Here is a 15,443-nt window from a genome sequence, read left to right as displayed (position 1 = left end):
GGAGACCTTGCTTCCCGGGGGGTGGGTGGGTTGTAATGTTTTCCCTGCCACTTGCCTCTTGGCTGGGCCGGGTTCCCGCCGGCTCGGCTGTTTCCCTGGGCCGGCTGCCCCGCTCGGTGGTTTTCCTGAGGCTCGGAGGGTGCCAGGAGGTGAGGGAAGGGCTCCGATGGGCTGAGCCACTGGCCAGGCAGGCGGTGATGGATGAGCCCTCGCGGGGAGCTGTGGCCCCAGCGTCCAGCTGATAAGCTTTTCCAGAGTGAACAGGGGGACGGGGACGGCGCCAGCGGGGTCTTACTCCTCCCGCTCCCGCTCCCGCTCCCGGCTGCAACGCCACCTCTTTCTAGAAACCCAGCTCCGTCCCTGACAAACCCAGACGTGTGCGGCGTGAACTGCCCAGGAGAAGCATCAGAGGAGAGGGCGGGGGAGGAGGGTCTTTAAAAACATCCCTCCAGGATGTTCGCTCCGAGGACGAGAAGGCACAGTGTGACCCTTCTCTTCCCGCGACCCCGCCGTTCACGGTGGGAAATGCCACGCGTGCGTTTCCTCCTGGAAGGAGCGCTCCGCGCCGACGCCCGCGCGGCCAGACCGTCCTGTGCCGAGGAGCCGGGCGGCCGGTCCCCCTGCAGACGTCCTTGAGCCCCGGAGGCGGAAGTGCGCGGGGTTTCACTCCTCATGCAAAACAACCGTCTAAACATAATAGATGACATCAGCGTGGGCTTTTCAATTCCTGGATGGCAGCGCGACCGGCCGGCCCGGGCTGCATCCTGGGCTTCCAAACCGCAGCGGCAGCCTGGCAGGACGGAGCGGCTGCTACTGAGGGGACCTGCCGGAGGCCGGGGCGACCAGCGCCATCGAACCCGCACGTGGGCACAGGCTCGGCTCAGACCCCGCGAGGAGGAGGAGGAGGGAGCCCAGCCCGCGGGAAGCATGCGGACCTGCCTGCTGCTGCTGGCCACGCTCCTGGTCCCCGTGGCCCCGGTCCCCGCGGCCCCGGCCCGGAGCAGCAGGTACGCGGTGGACTGCCCGCAGCGCTGCGACGACGCCCGGTGCGCCAGCGGCCTGCGCTGCCCGAGGACGGTGCTGGACGACTGTGGCTGCTGCCGCGTCTGCGCGGCCGGGCGTGGGAACACCTGCTACCGCACCGTCGTGGGCATGGACGGCGTGAAGTGCGGCCCGGGGCTGCGCTGCCAGTTCCACAGCGAGGAGGATGCTTTCGGGGACGAGTACGGGGTCTGCAGAGGTGAGGGGGCCCTGGCTTCTCCCTGCCCCGGGCGCACGGGGTGGGAGCCGGCTGGGAGGGGGCCTCTCCGCCCGAGGACCAGAGGGGGCAGGTGGGCGAGGAACAGCCCAGGCAGGTGCGTCACGGGAGAGGGAGGCTGGCTCTGCCAGGCGCCCGGCCCCTGTGCGGGGAGCACAGCCAGACGCAGCCTCTCGCTCTCTGCGGGAGATCTTCAACGCCGCAGCGGAGACGGTGCTGCCTTCTTTGTGGGGACCCTCGGGAGCCGGCAGGTAACCTCGCTGGGCGCTGGGTGCTGGGTGCTCGCTCTCCTGCCAGCAGTGACTGCCGGCTGGCGCCCAGGGGAGCTGAGCCGAGCCTGTGACCTCCGGGAGGGCTGCCTGGCCCCGGTTAGGGATTCTGTGATTCTGGAAGGTCGGAGGGCATCTCTCAAGATCAGTGTTTCCGATGAGCCCGCTGCGCTCTGTGAGCGGGGGGCGGGGGGGGGCTCCCTCCCCTGACAGCACAGCTCCCTGCGGGGAAGGGGGCCGGGAAGCGGGGAGCAGACCTCCTCCCCCTGGTTAGGGGTTCGGTCGTCTAGGAAGAGCAGGTCGTGTGAAAGAAGCAGAAATAACCCCGAGAAAGGGGAGGGGGCTTCTGAGGGATGAGGCCGAGCGTCGCACCGACGTCAGGAAGTGGGTTCGGTTACGGTGAAGCTAAGTGACGGGCTGAGCATCTGGAGAATTCTCTGCAAACATCGCGATTACGGCTTAAAATGCCTAAAACGTTGAGAATCAGGAGAATGACCTATGGGTCCCCGTGCTGTCACCATTCAGAGCTATTGTTACTAAGACGCCCGATGCCGTAGCCCGGCCATGAGGTTACAACACAGGGAGCTGTTGAAGGACTGAGGGGACTGGGGAACGCATGGGTGACGCTGGCGTTTTATATATTTGTACAACCGTGTGCTTTCATGACGGACAATCATGCAGCCAGAGCTCAGTCATCAGTTCTCCTACCCCATAGACAAATACTTGACAAATGAATCACGTTTTAACCCACAGCACACGCTCCAGGCTAGGAAACATGCTCGGGCTATCGGAGAGTTTTATTTGGGGGCTTAGTTCCGGTAAAAGGCAGACTAGCGAGGACACGTTTTCTTCGGGGAACATCGCACACATTCCTTTCAGCCGTACGGGGTCTGGATTCCCCGAGAATTACGGGGCTTCTCAGCCAAGGACACAGTCCCCACGGTAGGAAGCTCGGGAGGCAGCGGCGGGCAGACGGCGTCTGCTTTTGTCCCGGCAGCAGCCTCCCGGGGACGCGGTGTGAACGAGCCCTCGCACGCGGCAGTGACTCAGGCCGTCGGGCGCCGGGGTCTCGGCACGCTCGTGCGTCCCCGCATGACCGAGTCGCTGTGACCGCGGTGCATTTTAAGAGACATTTAGGATGGCTCTTTGGCATCACCCTGCCGACGCCAGCCTGTGTCGCCGGCGTCTTTCCCTCTGCTGGGAGCCGGGAGCCTGGGAGCCCCCCAAGTCCAGAGCGGCGCCCCGTGCCTCACGCTGCAGGCGGCCTCCCGCCTCAGCCTCCCGTGAACGAACGGGCCCACGGAAACTGCACACACAGCTGCATGCCAGGTGCTCCTGAACAGCCGTGTGCTTGGCGCTGTGTGGCCAGGTAACAGTCAGCCGGCCGACACACGTCTGTTGAACACCCAGTACCTCTGCCCGGGACACACGGACGGGAACGGGACTGCGGCTCCGGTTTCAGTTCCCGGTGTCACCGGGGACCGGGGACCGGCAGCGCCCAGGGTGCTTCGCCCGGAGGCGTCTCAGCGCCCCCCGGAGGGCTCTCCGCGGCGGGCTTGCAGCAGGGTCCCCGCCACCCGCCGGGCTGTGCGAGCCCCTGCGTCTCCCACAGATAACCCTCCGGACACCTCCCTGACCTCCTGGGGGACGCAGCCTGTCACCGCGGGTGGATGTGCGCTGGCCAGGCCTCCTCACGCCCGGAGGCATGCGCTGCCTGTCACGCGTGGCTGTGCCAGGGGCCGTTTGTCCCGTCAGAGCCACACGCCTTTCCCACGGGAACGTGCCCTCTCCTCAGTCGGTAGCTTCCGGCTAAGGGTGAACCCCGGGGCTCTGCGCGCTCTCGGGGCTCGGCAGGCGATGAGGAGATGCCCACGTGCCCGTCGGCCGGAGAGTCGCTCTCAGCTCGCAGGGGCTTTCCGGGTGCCGCCGCCTGGCGCTGGGGGTTAGGCCCGCGGTCCTGCCGTGTGGACGGGGCAGCGTGACAGGACTGAGCTCCTTACGGAGCGGGGCGTCCCTTCGGGCCCCGGCTGCTCAGAGGCCCTTCCCTGTAGCCGTCTGTGCACACAGGGTTCCGGAGCGCCCCGCTTCCCAGCCGCCCAGGAGCGGGTGCCCACGCCGCTCAGCTGCCCCCACGGAGTGTCGCAGGGTAACTGGGCCAACCTGCCCACTGCTCCGAGGGGACAGGACCAGGGCTGGCCCCAGCTCAGCTCCACGCAGGGCCAGAGCCCGAGGCGCCCCTCTCGGCTCTCAGTCTGTGGTCTCACATTGGTTTATGGGTATGTTTACTGGGGTGGCGTCCTATATAATAAAGCGGTAATATGCAAATTGACTGGCATGCCCTCACAAGATGGCTGCCTACAACCAGACCAGCAGGGGGGTTAGTGAGGGACGACCAAACGACTGAACAAGCAGGCTGCGTGGGGCGACCAGGCTGGCAGCAGGGAGGGGCTGTGAGGGGCGACCAGGCTGGCAGGGGGGCAGTTGGGGGCGACCAGGCCGGCAGGGGAGGGGGAAGTTAGGGGTGACCAGGCAGGCAGGCAGGTGAGCAATTAGGAGCCAGCGGTCTAGGATTGTGAGAGGGATGTCAGACATCCCCTGAGGGGATGGAGAGGGTGCAGGCTGGGCTGAGGGTACCCCTGCACATCCCGTGCACAAATTTCGTGCCCCGGGCCTCTATTTGGTTAACAATAGTATATAGTTTCAGGGTACAGTTCTATTCAGTTAACAACAGTGTATAGTTTCAGGGTACAGTTCTGTAACCCACCGTCTGCACATTGCAGTGTGTGCTCACCACCCCACGTCTAATGCCCTCCCCTCACCACTGACCCCGTGGCCTGTGCCGCTCGGCCCTTTCCTCTGCCAGCTGTTGTCTGTGGATTTCCGGTTTTGCTTTTCGCTGACTCCCTTCGCTCTGTCACCCGGCCCCAACGCCCTCCCCGCCGCGGTCAGTCTGCTCTCTGCGTCTCCGAGTCTGGGTCTGCTTTGTTGGGCTGTTTATTTTGTCCGTTAGCTCCCACGTTTGTGACTTAACGTGTCAGCATTCCAAGTCTGCTTGTTGAGAACCGGGTGTTACCTGACAGCCCGATTCCCGCGGCGGGCTCAGCCCCAGGCTGTGCTCCCAGGTGGCTGGGCATGCGGAGCCCCTAACCCTCCCTCTGCCCGCAGACTGCCCCTTCGGCACCTTCGGGATGGACTGCAGGGAGACGTGCCGCTGTCCGCTGGGCGTGTGCGACCGGGTGACCGGGAGGTGCCTGCAGCTCCCCTTCTTCCAGCGCGCAGCCGCCGGGGCCTCCGACAGAGGCGCTGCCCGCGCAGGTGAGCCGGGCCGTGGACACGGGTGGGCGGCAGCTCATTCTCCGCGCGTGGGCGTGACGGCGGTTCCCTATTGCGCTGGGGGCCGGGTTACCCAGGGGGCGTGGTGGTGTTCAGGTGGGTTGCTGCTGCTGTTTTTTTGAAAAAGATCTTGTTAATAACTTAGAAGATTATATGATTTCTCATAAAGTTTACCCAGCTTTTATGGAGGATAAACAAGATCAATTACAAAACAACAACACACCAAACACCCCCAAAACACACCTGTGATAAAAAGAAAGCCCGCTCAGACCTGCAGCGTCTCTCACTTCTTCAGTGTCCGTCTACGGACGTGCCGACCAAGCTGCTCCTCCCGCTTCATGTACCAGGACGCGGAGGAGCTTACGGGATGCGGTGTAAGAGCCGAGAGAGCACAGAAAACGTTCTTTAGCCAAAGGGAAGCGTTTAGTGGAGGAACGCCAAGCGTGTTTTATGTGGACCTCGGAGAGGAGCAGAGGTGGCGTCTGTGGCTGAGACTTGGGAACCGTCTCTGATCCTTGGGGTGGGATCGAGGCGGCTCTCACAGGCTGCTCGCCAGCCCACGGCGTCTCTTACACGGGCCGCGGGAACACGGCCTGGGCCGTGCGCCCGGCACAGCCTGGCTCTCTTGTTGAACAAACGTCCAGGCCAGTCCAGCTTCGATGGGAAGTAGCTCATTGAAAACGACATGTAGCCGCAGAAGTTCTAGCATCAATACCACCCGTCCCCCCCGCCTTGTATTTAAATACTTGACAATCCAAATCCACTTCATTTAGGGTTTTTCCTGGCCCTTTGCAACTCAAATGAGTTAAGATTAGAAATCGTTGGCAAATGGGCTTATTTCCCAGCTCTACCTCCTGACACATGGGTACAATTCAGCACCTTAAGATCAAGGGAAAATAATGAGCCTTTATGCGAATTACTATTTTTAAGTATGGCTGGGCCCTTAAATATTAATTTAAAAGAAAAACCTCTTTTAACCTATTTGCTGAGTAACTGTGTGACTGTTTGATGTGGAGATTTAGATCATTGTTAGCGCTTTAACTACTTGTGAATGGCCCCCATGGTCCCTGAAAAGCAGAGGAAATGAGGACCTAATGTTTTCGTGTTGAGGTGTGTTCACGTCACATCAATTAGCCGTTTAAAGTGACGAGTTGTGTGGCATGCTGAGCGGCCACCCCCTCTCAATGGCTCCAGACCATTGTTCTCAGCCCCCAATAGAACCCCAGCCCCCAGTGCCCGTTCCTCATGTCCTCCGCCCGCAGCCCCGGCTCTGGGTCCGAGAGGGGCTTGAAAGGCCCGACGCGCCTACTGCGGGCTCACACCGCCGGGGGCAGCTCCTGCCGATCGCTCTGCGACGTTTATCTCCTTCGCTTCCTGAACCGGAGGCCACAGAGCAGGCCCAGCATCACTTCCCTCTGCACCGTGTAAGGTGGCGCCCAAGCTTTCCCCCAGAGAGAGACGAACCCCCGGGAGCCTCCGTGGTTGGGATGTGCGTGGAGCGATGCCGACAAGGGGCCCCTCCCGGCGCCCACCTGCGTCCGCCCCCACGCAGCGCGGTCCCCTCCCACAGGGCCCGTGCAGGCGCTTGCCCGCGGCCTTGCGCGTCTCTGGATGTCGTGGCCGCTGTATGGACAGCGCCCTGGAAAGGCCTTGCAGGATGGCAGTGCCATTACAGTCACACACCCTCTCCCCAGGGCAGCTCCAAGGTTCTTACTGACATTTACGAAGGAAGCGTTTTCCGAGCCAAGGAGTTTCCCTGCTTTAATTAGCCACGGAGCAGCGGGAGCTGGCCAGCCGTGGAAGCGCGGGGCGCCTCAGGCAGTTCAGGGCAGAGAAGGGGTCCCCTAACCCCCCGTGACTGGGCGCCCCGGAGCCGGCAAGCAGCTGTGCGTTTCCTCGCGGGGCTTTCCGGGGTCCACACGCTGAGGCTCCCAGGAGGGGGTTTGGGGCCCTGGTCCTGCCGGGGCTGCAGTCACCTCTGGCAGACTGTGAGGGCTCCAAGGGCCATCGCACGGGGGCTCCGCAGGGCCGGCCCCCCTCATTCCTCCAGGTCGCCGCCTCGACTTCCTACCTGTGGGCATAACACTCTTGGCAAGCGAGCTTCCTGGCTTCCCCTCTCTCTCTCTCTCTCTTTCTCCCCCCCTCCCCCGCCCCCAAGCTTTCCCGCTTTCCAAGACTGGAAATTCACAAGCAACTGTTTGGGGTGGGGAGGGTGGCAGCATCTGAGCTGGTGCAGGGCTCACCCACGGCGCCTCCAGCTGCGCGAACCTCCCAGCCCTCCCCTTCGCACGTGCACTGCTGATGCCCACACCTGCTCCTCTCAGAAGCAGGGAGCATTCTGAGGGTGACACACTTTTCCGCACGGAGAGCAAGCCCTGTCGTCTGCCTGGAGCCCACCAAGAACCTGCTCCATCTTCAGCCAGGCAGCCGAGCATCTCGCTTAGTGCGCTGTCCTCACAGCACTTGCTTGTCATGTGCACATTTATTAAGCACCTACTGTGTGCCAGGCACTGGTGTGGCGACCAGCAAAACACAGCCCTTGCCTTGGCGCCGAGAGTCTGGTGGTGGAGTGAGGGGACCCAGGAAAAAGGAGAGACGCCGCCGGGGGCAATGCACGTGGGGGATGATGTCTGGGGTGACAGGTGGGAAGAGAAGCCGCTCAGGGTGCCCCCTCGAGGGGGAGGTGTGAATTACAGGGGGCGGTGAGCATACATCGTGTACAAAACAAGCCAGACTACACTTGACCCTGGAGGCCTCACGGCTGGTCCTGGTGCGTTTCTCCCGTTTCAGAGCCTGACGCGGGGTCTGGCGACGGCAACGCTGTGACGCGGGACCTCCGGAGCCAGCACGCCGCCCGCTCTCCCGGCACCAAGTGGTTAGAGCCACGCTGACCCGCGGGCTCTCCGGGCGAAGACTGTGGGAATGAGCCGCCGACCCGCAGCCAGCACGTAGGCACGTTAGCTTGTAGCGTAGGGGCGCGTCACGTCTGGAGACCGAGCACGGTCAGGGCGGGCCCAGAAACCAAAGCAGCTACTAACACGCATGCGGCGCCTCCGACCGAACACTTGGACTTTGTCACATATTTGAATGCATGTAGCTGTGTCACACACGCGTGTAGAGTAGTGCTGAAGGACTGCAATGCAATCAGGCAACGCGGCCAGGACAGCCGAGGAGAAAGCCGAGGCCGGAGGTCACAGGGAGTCCACGGTTCCTTGGCCCGGATGCCCGTGAACTCTGGGGTGCACATGGACCTGGATCGGGGCGGAGGAAGGGCTCGGAGCCAGAGAAGATGGGGGGTTGGGGGGTGATAGTCCGGTCTTCCTTGTCTTGTACCCACAGGATGTAATTGAGCTTCTTTTCACTTTTGGAAAAACCGAAGCAGAGCTGTCCCCGGGGCGGGGGCGGTGTGCAGCCTTGATCGGCACGTGTCCCAGGCTCCTCAGGCGGCTCCCGGCACCGGCTCTGGCGGATGCGCTGGCAGAAAAGGCCGCAGCCCGGACGAGGGGGCTGGGAAGTGTCGCCCACTCGGGGGAGGTGTGATGGTAAATATTTATATATTTTTGTACACGATTGTTAGGACGAGACACCCTCCGCGCCTGTATTTATCACCCTCTTGGGAAAATGAACCTAATGTTGTTTAAAATGGTTAGGATAAAGGTGTAACTCCGTAAGATTTTCAAAGGTCCAAGGCACGGAATTTTTTATTAATAATTATAGTAATAGTATAGTGAGAAAGCATAATAGAAACCTAGAACATCGAGTCATTGGATTTATGAAACGTCAAAAAACGAGCAACAGAGAGAACTTATTAGAAGTAAGCGCAGCGGCTTTGACAAGTTTTAAACGTGAAGTAGAAGGTCGCTGTCAGGAGGCTGGGGAGGAGCCAGTTCTCCGCAGGGAACGCCGGCTGAACGCACAGCTCCTCGCGTTCTGCTCACCGCGTGTGGCTGGCACACGGCATCATCAGGGGGGACCTGAGCGCACAGCACTGTGTGCTGGGGTTCGTCGGGAAATGTTTGCAGACGTGTTTTATTTGGAGTAAAGGCTGATTTAAGAGCTATTTCAACATTTACCTACGTTTTATTCTCCAAGTTTGCCAACAAAGTCGTGAATGTGTGTCGAACGGTCTTTGAATGTAAACTGAACAAGCTGTTAGACTTTGTTTTTAAGGGACACATTTATTGTTCAATAAAAAAGCGAGACAGCTGTTCGGAGTCCACTTATGTTTTGTTAAATCGTCGGAAGTTATTTAAATGGTTCGTTCAGTGAACCGGGCTCGTCCGTACACACGGAAGGGCCAGCTCCTCACTGAACTTTCCGCTCCAGATAAGCCTCTTGGGTCAAAACCAGCGTCTCTAGCTCTTTGCCTCCCACTTTTTGTCTACGTGGGCTCACAGCTTCCTCCCAATGAGGCCCCGCTGCACCAGCCCATCCCACAGGGGGAACACGAGGACGGGGAGACTGCGGGTGCTGGGCAGGGGGTGCCCCGAGGCGGGCAGGCGGGCACTGCTGAGCTCGAGGGCATCGCAGTGAGGAGCCGGACGTCCCCTCAGCCTGGGGGCAAGTGACGAACACGCTCCCGGTGAACTGATAGGGCCCGGAGACACCTTTTCTGTATCAGGGGAACATCTAGTCTGCCTGAATTAATCTTTTTCCTTTTCTTTTTTTTAAATCCTCACCCGAGGACACGTTTCCCATTGATTTTAAGAGAGTGGAAGGAAGAGGGAAAGACAGAGCGAAACATCGATGTGAGAGAAACATATCGACTGGTGGCCTCCTGGCCGCGCCCAACCAGGGCCGGGCCAGGGAGCAGCCTGCAACCGAGGTTCACGCCCTTGACCGGAATTGAACCTGGGACGGGTCTCTTCGGCCCGCAGGCCGATGCTCTGTCCACTGAGCCAAACAGGCCGGGGCGCTCTCCTTTTTCTGAGGTGGAGGGACGATGTGCGTGAGTGACAGTTACACGCGGGCAGGCGCAGGGTTGTTAGTGACGGAAGCGGACGCACTGGACGTCTGCCCTGCGCCGGGCAGGGACGTGGCAGGATGTGCTCCCGGGAGTGAGGCCGCTGAGAGGTCTGCAGCCGGGGGGAGGCCTGGCCTCAGCCCCGTGCCCTGGGGGTGGCGGGGACAGTGGGACAGGAGCTGGACTGGGAGGGATTTGCTTCTGCCCCGCACGGCACCCACCCCCTGGGAGACTTTGGGCAATCAAGTCAAACCAAGGCGGCTCCTGCTCTCAGGGGCAGGCGAGTTGTCCAGCCGCCCAGCTTCAGGCCCCGGGGCCCCTGCGCCCTTCCCTCCAGGTGCTGGTGTTTGTCCGTCCCGAACGGCTCTGCGGTCTCCGATTATTCCGCACAGCAGTGGTCTCCACAATGTTTGGATTCTGCACGCTTTGATTGCAGTATTTTTGAGCATGTGATTTTAAACTAGATACATAGCCTAGTTTTAATACAATATCTATAACAATAAAAGCATGATATGCTAAATAGACCGGACAGCCGAACGACCTTCCGGATGTCCTTCCAGACGACCTTCTGGATGAAGCTAGGGCTGTGAGGGCTGAGCCCTTTGCACGAATTTTGTGCATCGGACCTCTAGTGTTCATCATAAAATACTCAAGCTAGAAACTTTTAAAAGCCATACAAAATAAATGTAAATAGTAGTTCTGAAATTTTTTTCTGAACCCCATGGGCCATTCTGGGAAACACCAGAGAAGCAAAAGAAAATGCCAAGGTCAGTGGTCTCCAATGAGGCCCAACCTCACTTTATACTGAAGAGAAAGCAAGTTGGCATATATTCCATGTAATAAACACTTCTGCAACGAAGCGATGAATGCATGAGTGGGAGGGTAAATGGGTAGATAGGTGGGTAAAGGGATGAATGAGAAGAGGGATGGATGGGTGGGAAGAGGATGGGAGGATGAATGGATGGGAAGAGGATGGATGGATGGATGAATGAGAAGAGGGATGGATGGATGAACAGACAGATGGGCGGATGGATGGATGGGAAGAGGATGGATGGATGGATGAATGAGAAGAGGGATGGATGGATGGATGGACGGATGGATGAAAAGATGGATGGGCGGATGGATGGATGGGAAGAGGGATGGATGAATGGATGGATGGATGGATGGGAAGAGGGATGGGTGGATGGATGGATGAGAAGAGGAATGGATGGATGGATGGATGGATGGGAAGAAGATGGGTGGATTGACGGATGGATGGATGGGAAGAGGGATGGATGGATGAATGGATGGATGGACGGACGGGAAGAGGATGGATGGATAGATGGATGGACAGACAGACCGGATGGATGGATGGATGGATGGATGGATGGATGGATGGATGGGAAGAGGGATGGATGGATGAGAAGAGGAATGAATGGATGGATGGATGGATGGATGGACGGATGGATGGACAGACAGATGGATGGGTGGGAAGAGGATGGATGGATGGATGGATGGACAGACAGATCGGATGGATGGATGGATGGGCAGAGGGATGGATGGATGGATGAGAAGAGGAATGGATGGATGGATGGATGGATGGACAGATGGATGGGTGGGAAGAGGATGGATGGATAGATAGGTGGACAGACAGACCGGATGGATGGATGGATGGATGGACGGACAGATGGATGGATGGATGGACGGACGGACGGACGGACGGATGGATGGGAAGAGGGATGGATGGATGGATGGATGGATGGACGGACAGATGGACAGATGGATGGGTGGGAAGAGGATGGATGGATAGATGGATGGACAGACAGACCGGATGGATGGATGGATGGGCAGAGGGATGGATGGACAGACAGACCGGATGGATGGATGGATGGGCAGAGGGATAGATGGACGGAAGGATGAAGCAGGTGGCCGGCCTCTGTCTCCCCCAGAACAGCAGCACTGAGGGGCTTCCATCTGCAGCTCCCCGCCCCCTGGCGGCTGCCTGTCCTGCCTCCTGGGACAGGAGGTGACTGAACAACTGTGAGCGTACGAGCGCGTCAGCCAGCTGGACAGTGGGGTGTCCAGGGTAACGGAGAGGGGAGCTCTTCTCCCAGGCACTGGGGCCACCCTCCCTTCCCCTTCATCACGGTGCAGACACCTCGATTTACCTGACTCCCTACCCCCCAGTGGAGAGCAGCTGTTTTCTAACGTGACACCTTAACTGGGTCCCCCCGACATTCCCCTTCGTGTCCATGGCAACAGCAATTGCCTCTTTGCACGGCTGGCCCCTGAGCGGCACCGTATTTAGGTCGGAGCAGTGGTGACGGGCACAGACGTGCAGCAGGCGCTTGGCGAGCTTCTACTCAACCGCTGGCCATGCGGGTGCACCCAGGGCCTCCTCCCGCGTCTCCAGGGGCATCGGAGGCAGCAGTGACCGGGGGACGGAGACGCACCGTGATTTCAGCGGGACGGGCGCGCGGAGGCTGCCTGAGCGTCTCCACTGTGTCGTGAGTGGCCTGCTGCAATGTCCTATGAACATCTCCTTTTGGGGAAAAATACATAAACACAGAGATGTTCACATGGTGCGTATCTTGTTCTTTATGTTTTTAGTTAGTTCCTGAAAACTTCAGTCAGTGTCATAATCGGGAAGAAGAATACTTTTGAGCATTAAATCGCAGCGAGCTGAAACAGATGAAAAGAAAGCGGAGGTTTGCTACATACACAGTGACTTAGGGACAGAATCCTGTATTTGGGTCGTTTTGAGATGCCCTTTGTCATCTTGGCACTTTGTCAGATATCGAAATAGGGTTTCAAACCAAGTAAACGTAGAGAATCGTGGTTTCCTTAAGCCCAGGAAGGCCGCCAGGCACGCTCGCACACACGGCCCTCTCCTGGCACAAACGCGTTGTCCCACGGAAGCCAGGCCGGCGAGTCCTCGGAAAGGAGGGGGGCGGTCCCTGCGTCTAGCACACGCCTTCCACGGCAGTGCGCCTGCCGCTCCTCACCGGTGGCTGCCTGAGCCGGTGGCCAGGCCACCAGGGCGTTGGATTTTTAAAAAAATATATTTTTATTGATTTCAGAGAGGAAGGGAGAGGGGGGAGAGAGAGAGAGAAACATCCATGATGAGAGAGAATCAGGGATCGGCTGCCCCCTGCAGGCCCCACACTGGGGATCGAGCCTGCAACCCGGGCCTGTGCCCTGACCGGGAATGGACCGTGACCTCCTGGTTCATGGGTGGACGCTCAGCGGGCTGGCCACCAGGGTTTTTAAGGCATTTCCTGACACCTGTGGAGCTGGCAAACATTTCCTGTTTTTGTTGTGTCTGGAGAAGACCGGCACGCACAGCTTGGAAGTGATTATTATACAGCGTCAGAGCGACCTCCATGCCGGCAGCTCCCAGCACGAGGTTCATTCTCGTAAACGCCATCGTCACCCGTTTCTCTGAAGGGAAAGGGTCGTCGGCATAAAGATCTGGCGACGGCTGAGCGGGGGGAGGGACCCGGCGGCCGGGGCGCGGCGCAGTCAGGGCGTCACCGTAAACCCAGTGGCTCTGACGCTGAAAAGCAGCGGCGCGGAGACAGGGGCCACGCGTGCCTGTGGGCGGCCCCGTGCTCACTGCAGAGCTCCCTGGTGGGAAGACACTTTGCCGGCCTCCCGTCCCGGGCAGGACCCTCCAGCCGGTGTCGGTGGAGCCGGGTGCGCTCTCATGACACTCGCTGGTGGTGACTCTGTGCGTGTTGCTAACGGCGCCCTCTGTGCCACGTGGGCAGTGGCCCGTGCAGAGCTGTAGGGCCTTGGCCCGTGTTCTGTGTTTGACGTTTATGTTGTCACTGAGTCTGACGGACAGATCCGAAGCCTTCAACCATGGCAGACAATGAGGTGTGGCCACAGGAGCCACCTCATGTTTCTGGTATTTCACGTGTCCGTTACGTGCAGCCAGACTGAAACATGGAAGCATGTACGTGTTCTTTAAAGATGAATCGATAGAGCACCGGGGAGGCCGAGGCTGCCCGGGAGAGGGAACGCTGGTGAGTGATGGCAGGGAGCATCCTGAGACCTCCCGGAGTCTCCCGTGGGGGTGACCGTTCTTAGGGACACAGGGTTCACTTAAACCTGCGGCAGTCGTGAGCGTGCGCCTGGCGGGTCGGAGCCTGCGGACGGCGCAGAGGGGCACCTCCCGCTATTTTTAGTGGCCGATTCCTGCCTTTTATTTTGGGCCTTGGCCGCTTCCTCGGCGGCTTCCCCTCGCGGCGCACACCTTTCTTCCTTATTTAGGGCCGCGGCCTTCCCCTCCACAGGAAGCCCGGGAATGCGCTCCGGAAGCGCTGCCGGCCTTGGCACCGCCGAGCCCCGGCCTGGAAAACAACCCAGAAACTCAGGGTCAGACACTTTCTAGTATTTAGTGCCTCGGCGCTCGGCGGGTCCGGGCCAGGCCAGCGATGCTGACACCTTCCCCGCGAGCTGCCTCGTGCCCTGTGGCCGCGGAGGAGGGCGGCGTCGATGGATTTAGGCAGGAGCAAAGCCCCGAGTGAACAGGAGGCAGGAAGGCCAGCAGGTCCCTTTGGGGCGAGTTCACCGTTGTCTCAGGGCAGTTAGGGGGTCCCCGGGGGCAGAGCGAGGGGTGCGAGGGTGCGTGTCTTTACCGGCCGGCGTGGACTCAGGGGTTGAGCGTCGACCTAGGAACCAGGAGGCCAGGGTTCGATTCCTGGTCAGGGCACAGGCCCGGGTTGTGGGTTCGATCCCCAGTGTGGGGCATGCAGGAGGCGGCTGATTGGTGATTCTCTCTCATCATGGATGTTTCTCTCTCTCCCTCTCTGAGATCAATAAAAATATATTTAAAAAGAAAAAATACAAAGAGCCCAGAGAGACGGAGGGAGGGACACCAACCTGACCCACAGGTGCCGTGAACCGCAAACCAGTGAAGCGCTCCCAGATGTAACTTATTGTAGAATATGGGGGGAGGGGGGGCGGGCCTCACAAAATGGAAACATGAAACCCTGCAGGAGCCCCTGGTTGGAGGTGTGGGAGCTGGGAGGTGAGGGCAGCGAGGGAGGGGGGGAGGCACCTTGCTGGGAGGTGTGGGTGGTGGGTGAGGGGGCGCCTTGCTGGGAGGTGTGGGTGGTGGGTGAGGGGGCACCTTGCTGGGAGGTGTGGGTGGTGGGTGAGGGGGCACCTTGCTGGGAGGTGTGGGTGCTGGGTGAGGGGGCGCCTTGCTGGGAGGTGTGGGTGGTGGGTGAGGGGGCACCTTGCTGGGAGGGGCAGCTGGGCAGAGGCTGTGGTGGTTTGCTCCCAGCTCTCCACTGCTCCCCGGCTCCATGCCGCTCCCCGGCTCCACGCCTCTGAACCCCTTCTCTGGGTGTTCCTCTCCTCCGGCTCTTCCTTGTGGGAGGTTCACCTTTGGGTGTAGCCGGAGCCACCGGAGCCGGTCTGGGCGCTGGGAGGCCGGCCCTGCGGGCAGCGCCGCGTCGGGAAGAGCGGGCTGGGTGAGATGACAGGAGAGACAACCGCGGGCGGGGCCTGGGCCGGGAGGAGGGCCCTGGGGAAGCAAGAACCCCCAGGTTTGGCGAGGTAGGAAGTGGGGTCCACTCTGTCACCAGTGTCCGTGGTGTGTGAGAGAAGCAGGGGACAAGGGCCCGGTGTC

General features: G+C 60.1%; 1 protein-coding gene across 1 annotated transcript; it reads left to right on the top strand.

Moving 5' to 3' along the window:
- The first annotated feature begins 927 nt into the window (after positions 1–927).
- On the top strand, positions 928–7,751 carry ESM1 (endothelial cell specific molecule 1). The gene is made up of 3 exons (XM_008160137.3): positions 928–1,240; positions 4,693–4,842; positions 7,651–7,751. Exons 1-3 carry the CDS (start codon positions 928–930, stop codon positions 7,749–7,751), a joined length of 564 nt encoding a protein of 187 aa, XP_008158359.2.
- Positions 7,752–15,443: the final 7,692 nt, after the last annotated feature.

This window comes from Eptesicus fuscus, chromosome 4 (assembly GCF_027574615.1).
Source record: "Eptesicus fuscus isolate TK198812 chromosome 4, DD_ASM_mEF_20220401, whole genome shotgun sequence".
NCBI lineage: Eukaryota > Metazoa > Chordata > Mammalia > Chiroptera > Vespertilionidae > Eptesicus > Eptesicus fuscus.
The sequence above is the reverse complement of the archived record's forward strand: the minus strand, read 5'-3'. Positions and strand labels throughout refer to the sequence as shown.

Coding starts and splice junctions, on each gene's coding strand:
- ESM1 (XM_008160137.3), top strand. CDS start 928: ATGCGGACCTGCCTGCTGCTGCTGGCCACGCTCCTGGTCCCCGTGGCC. Junction 1,241..4,692: donor CGAGTACGGGGTCTGCAGAG/GTGAGGGGGCCC, acceptor CTCTGCCCGCAG/ACTGCCCCTTCGGCACCTTC. Junction 4,843..7,650: donor CAGAGGCGCTGCCCGCGCAG/GTGAGCCGGGCC, acceptor CTCCCGTTTCAG/AGCCTGACGCGGGGTCTGGC.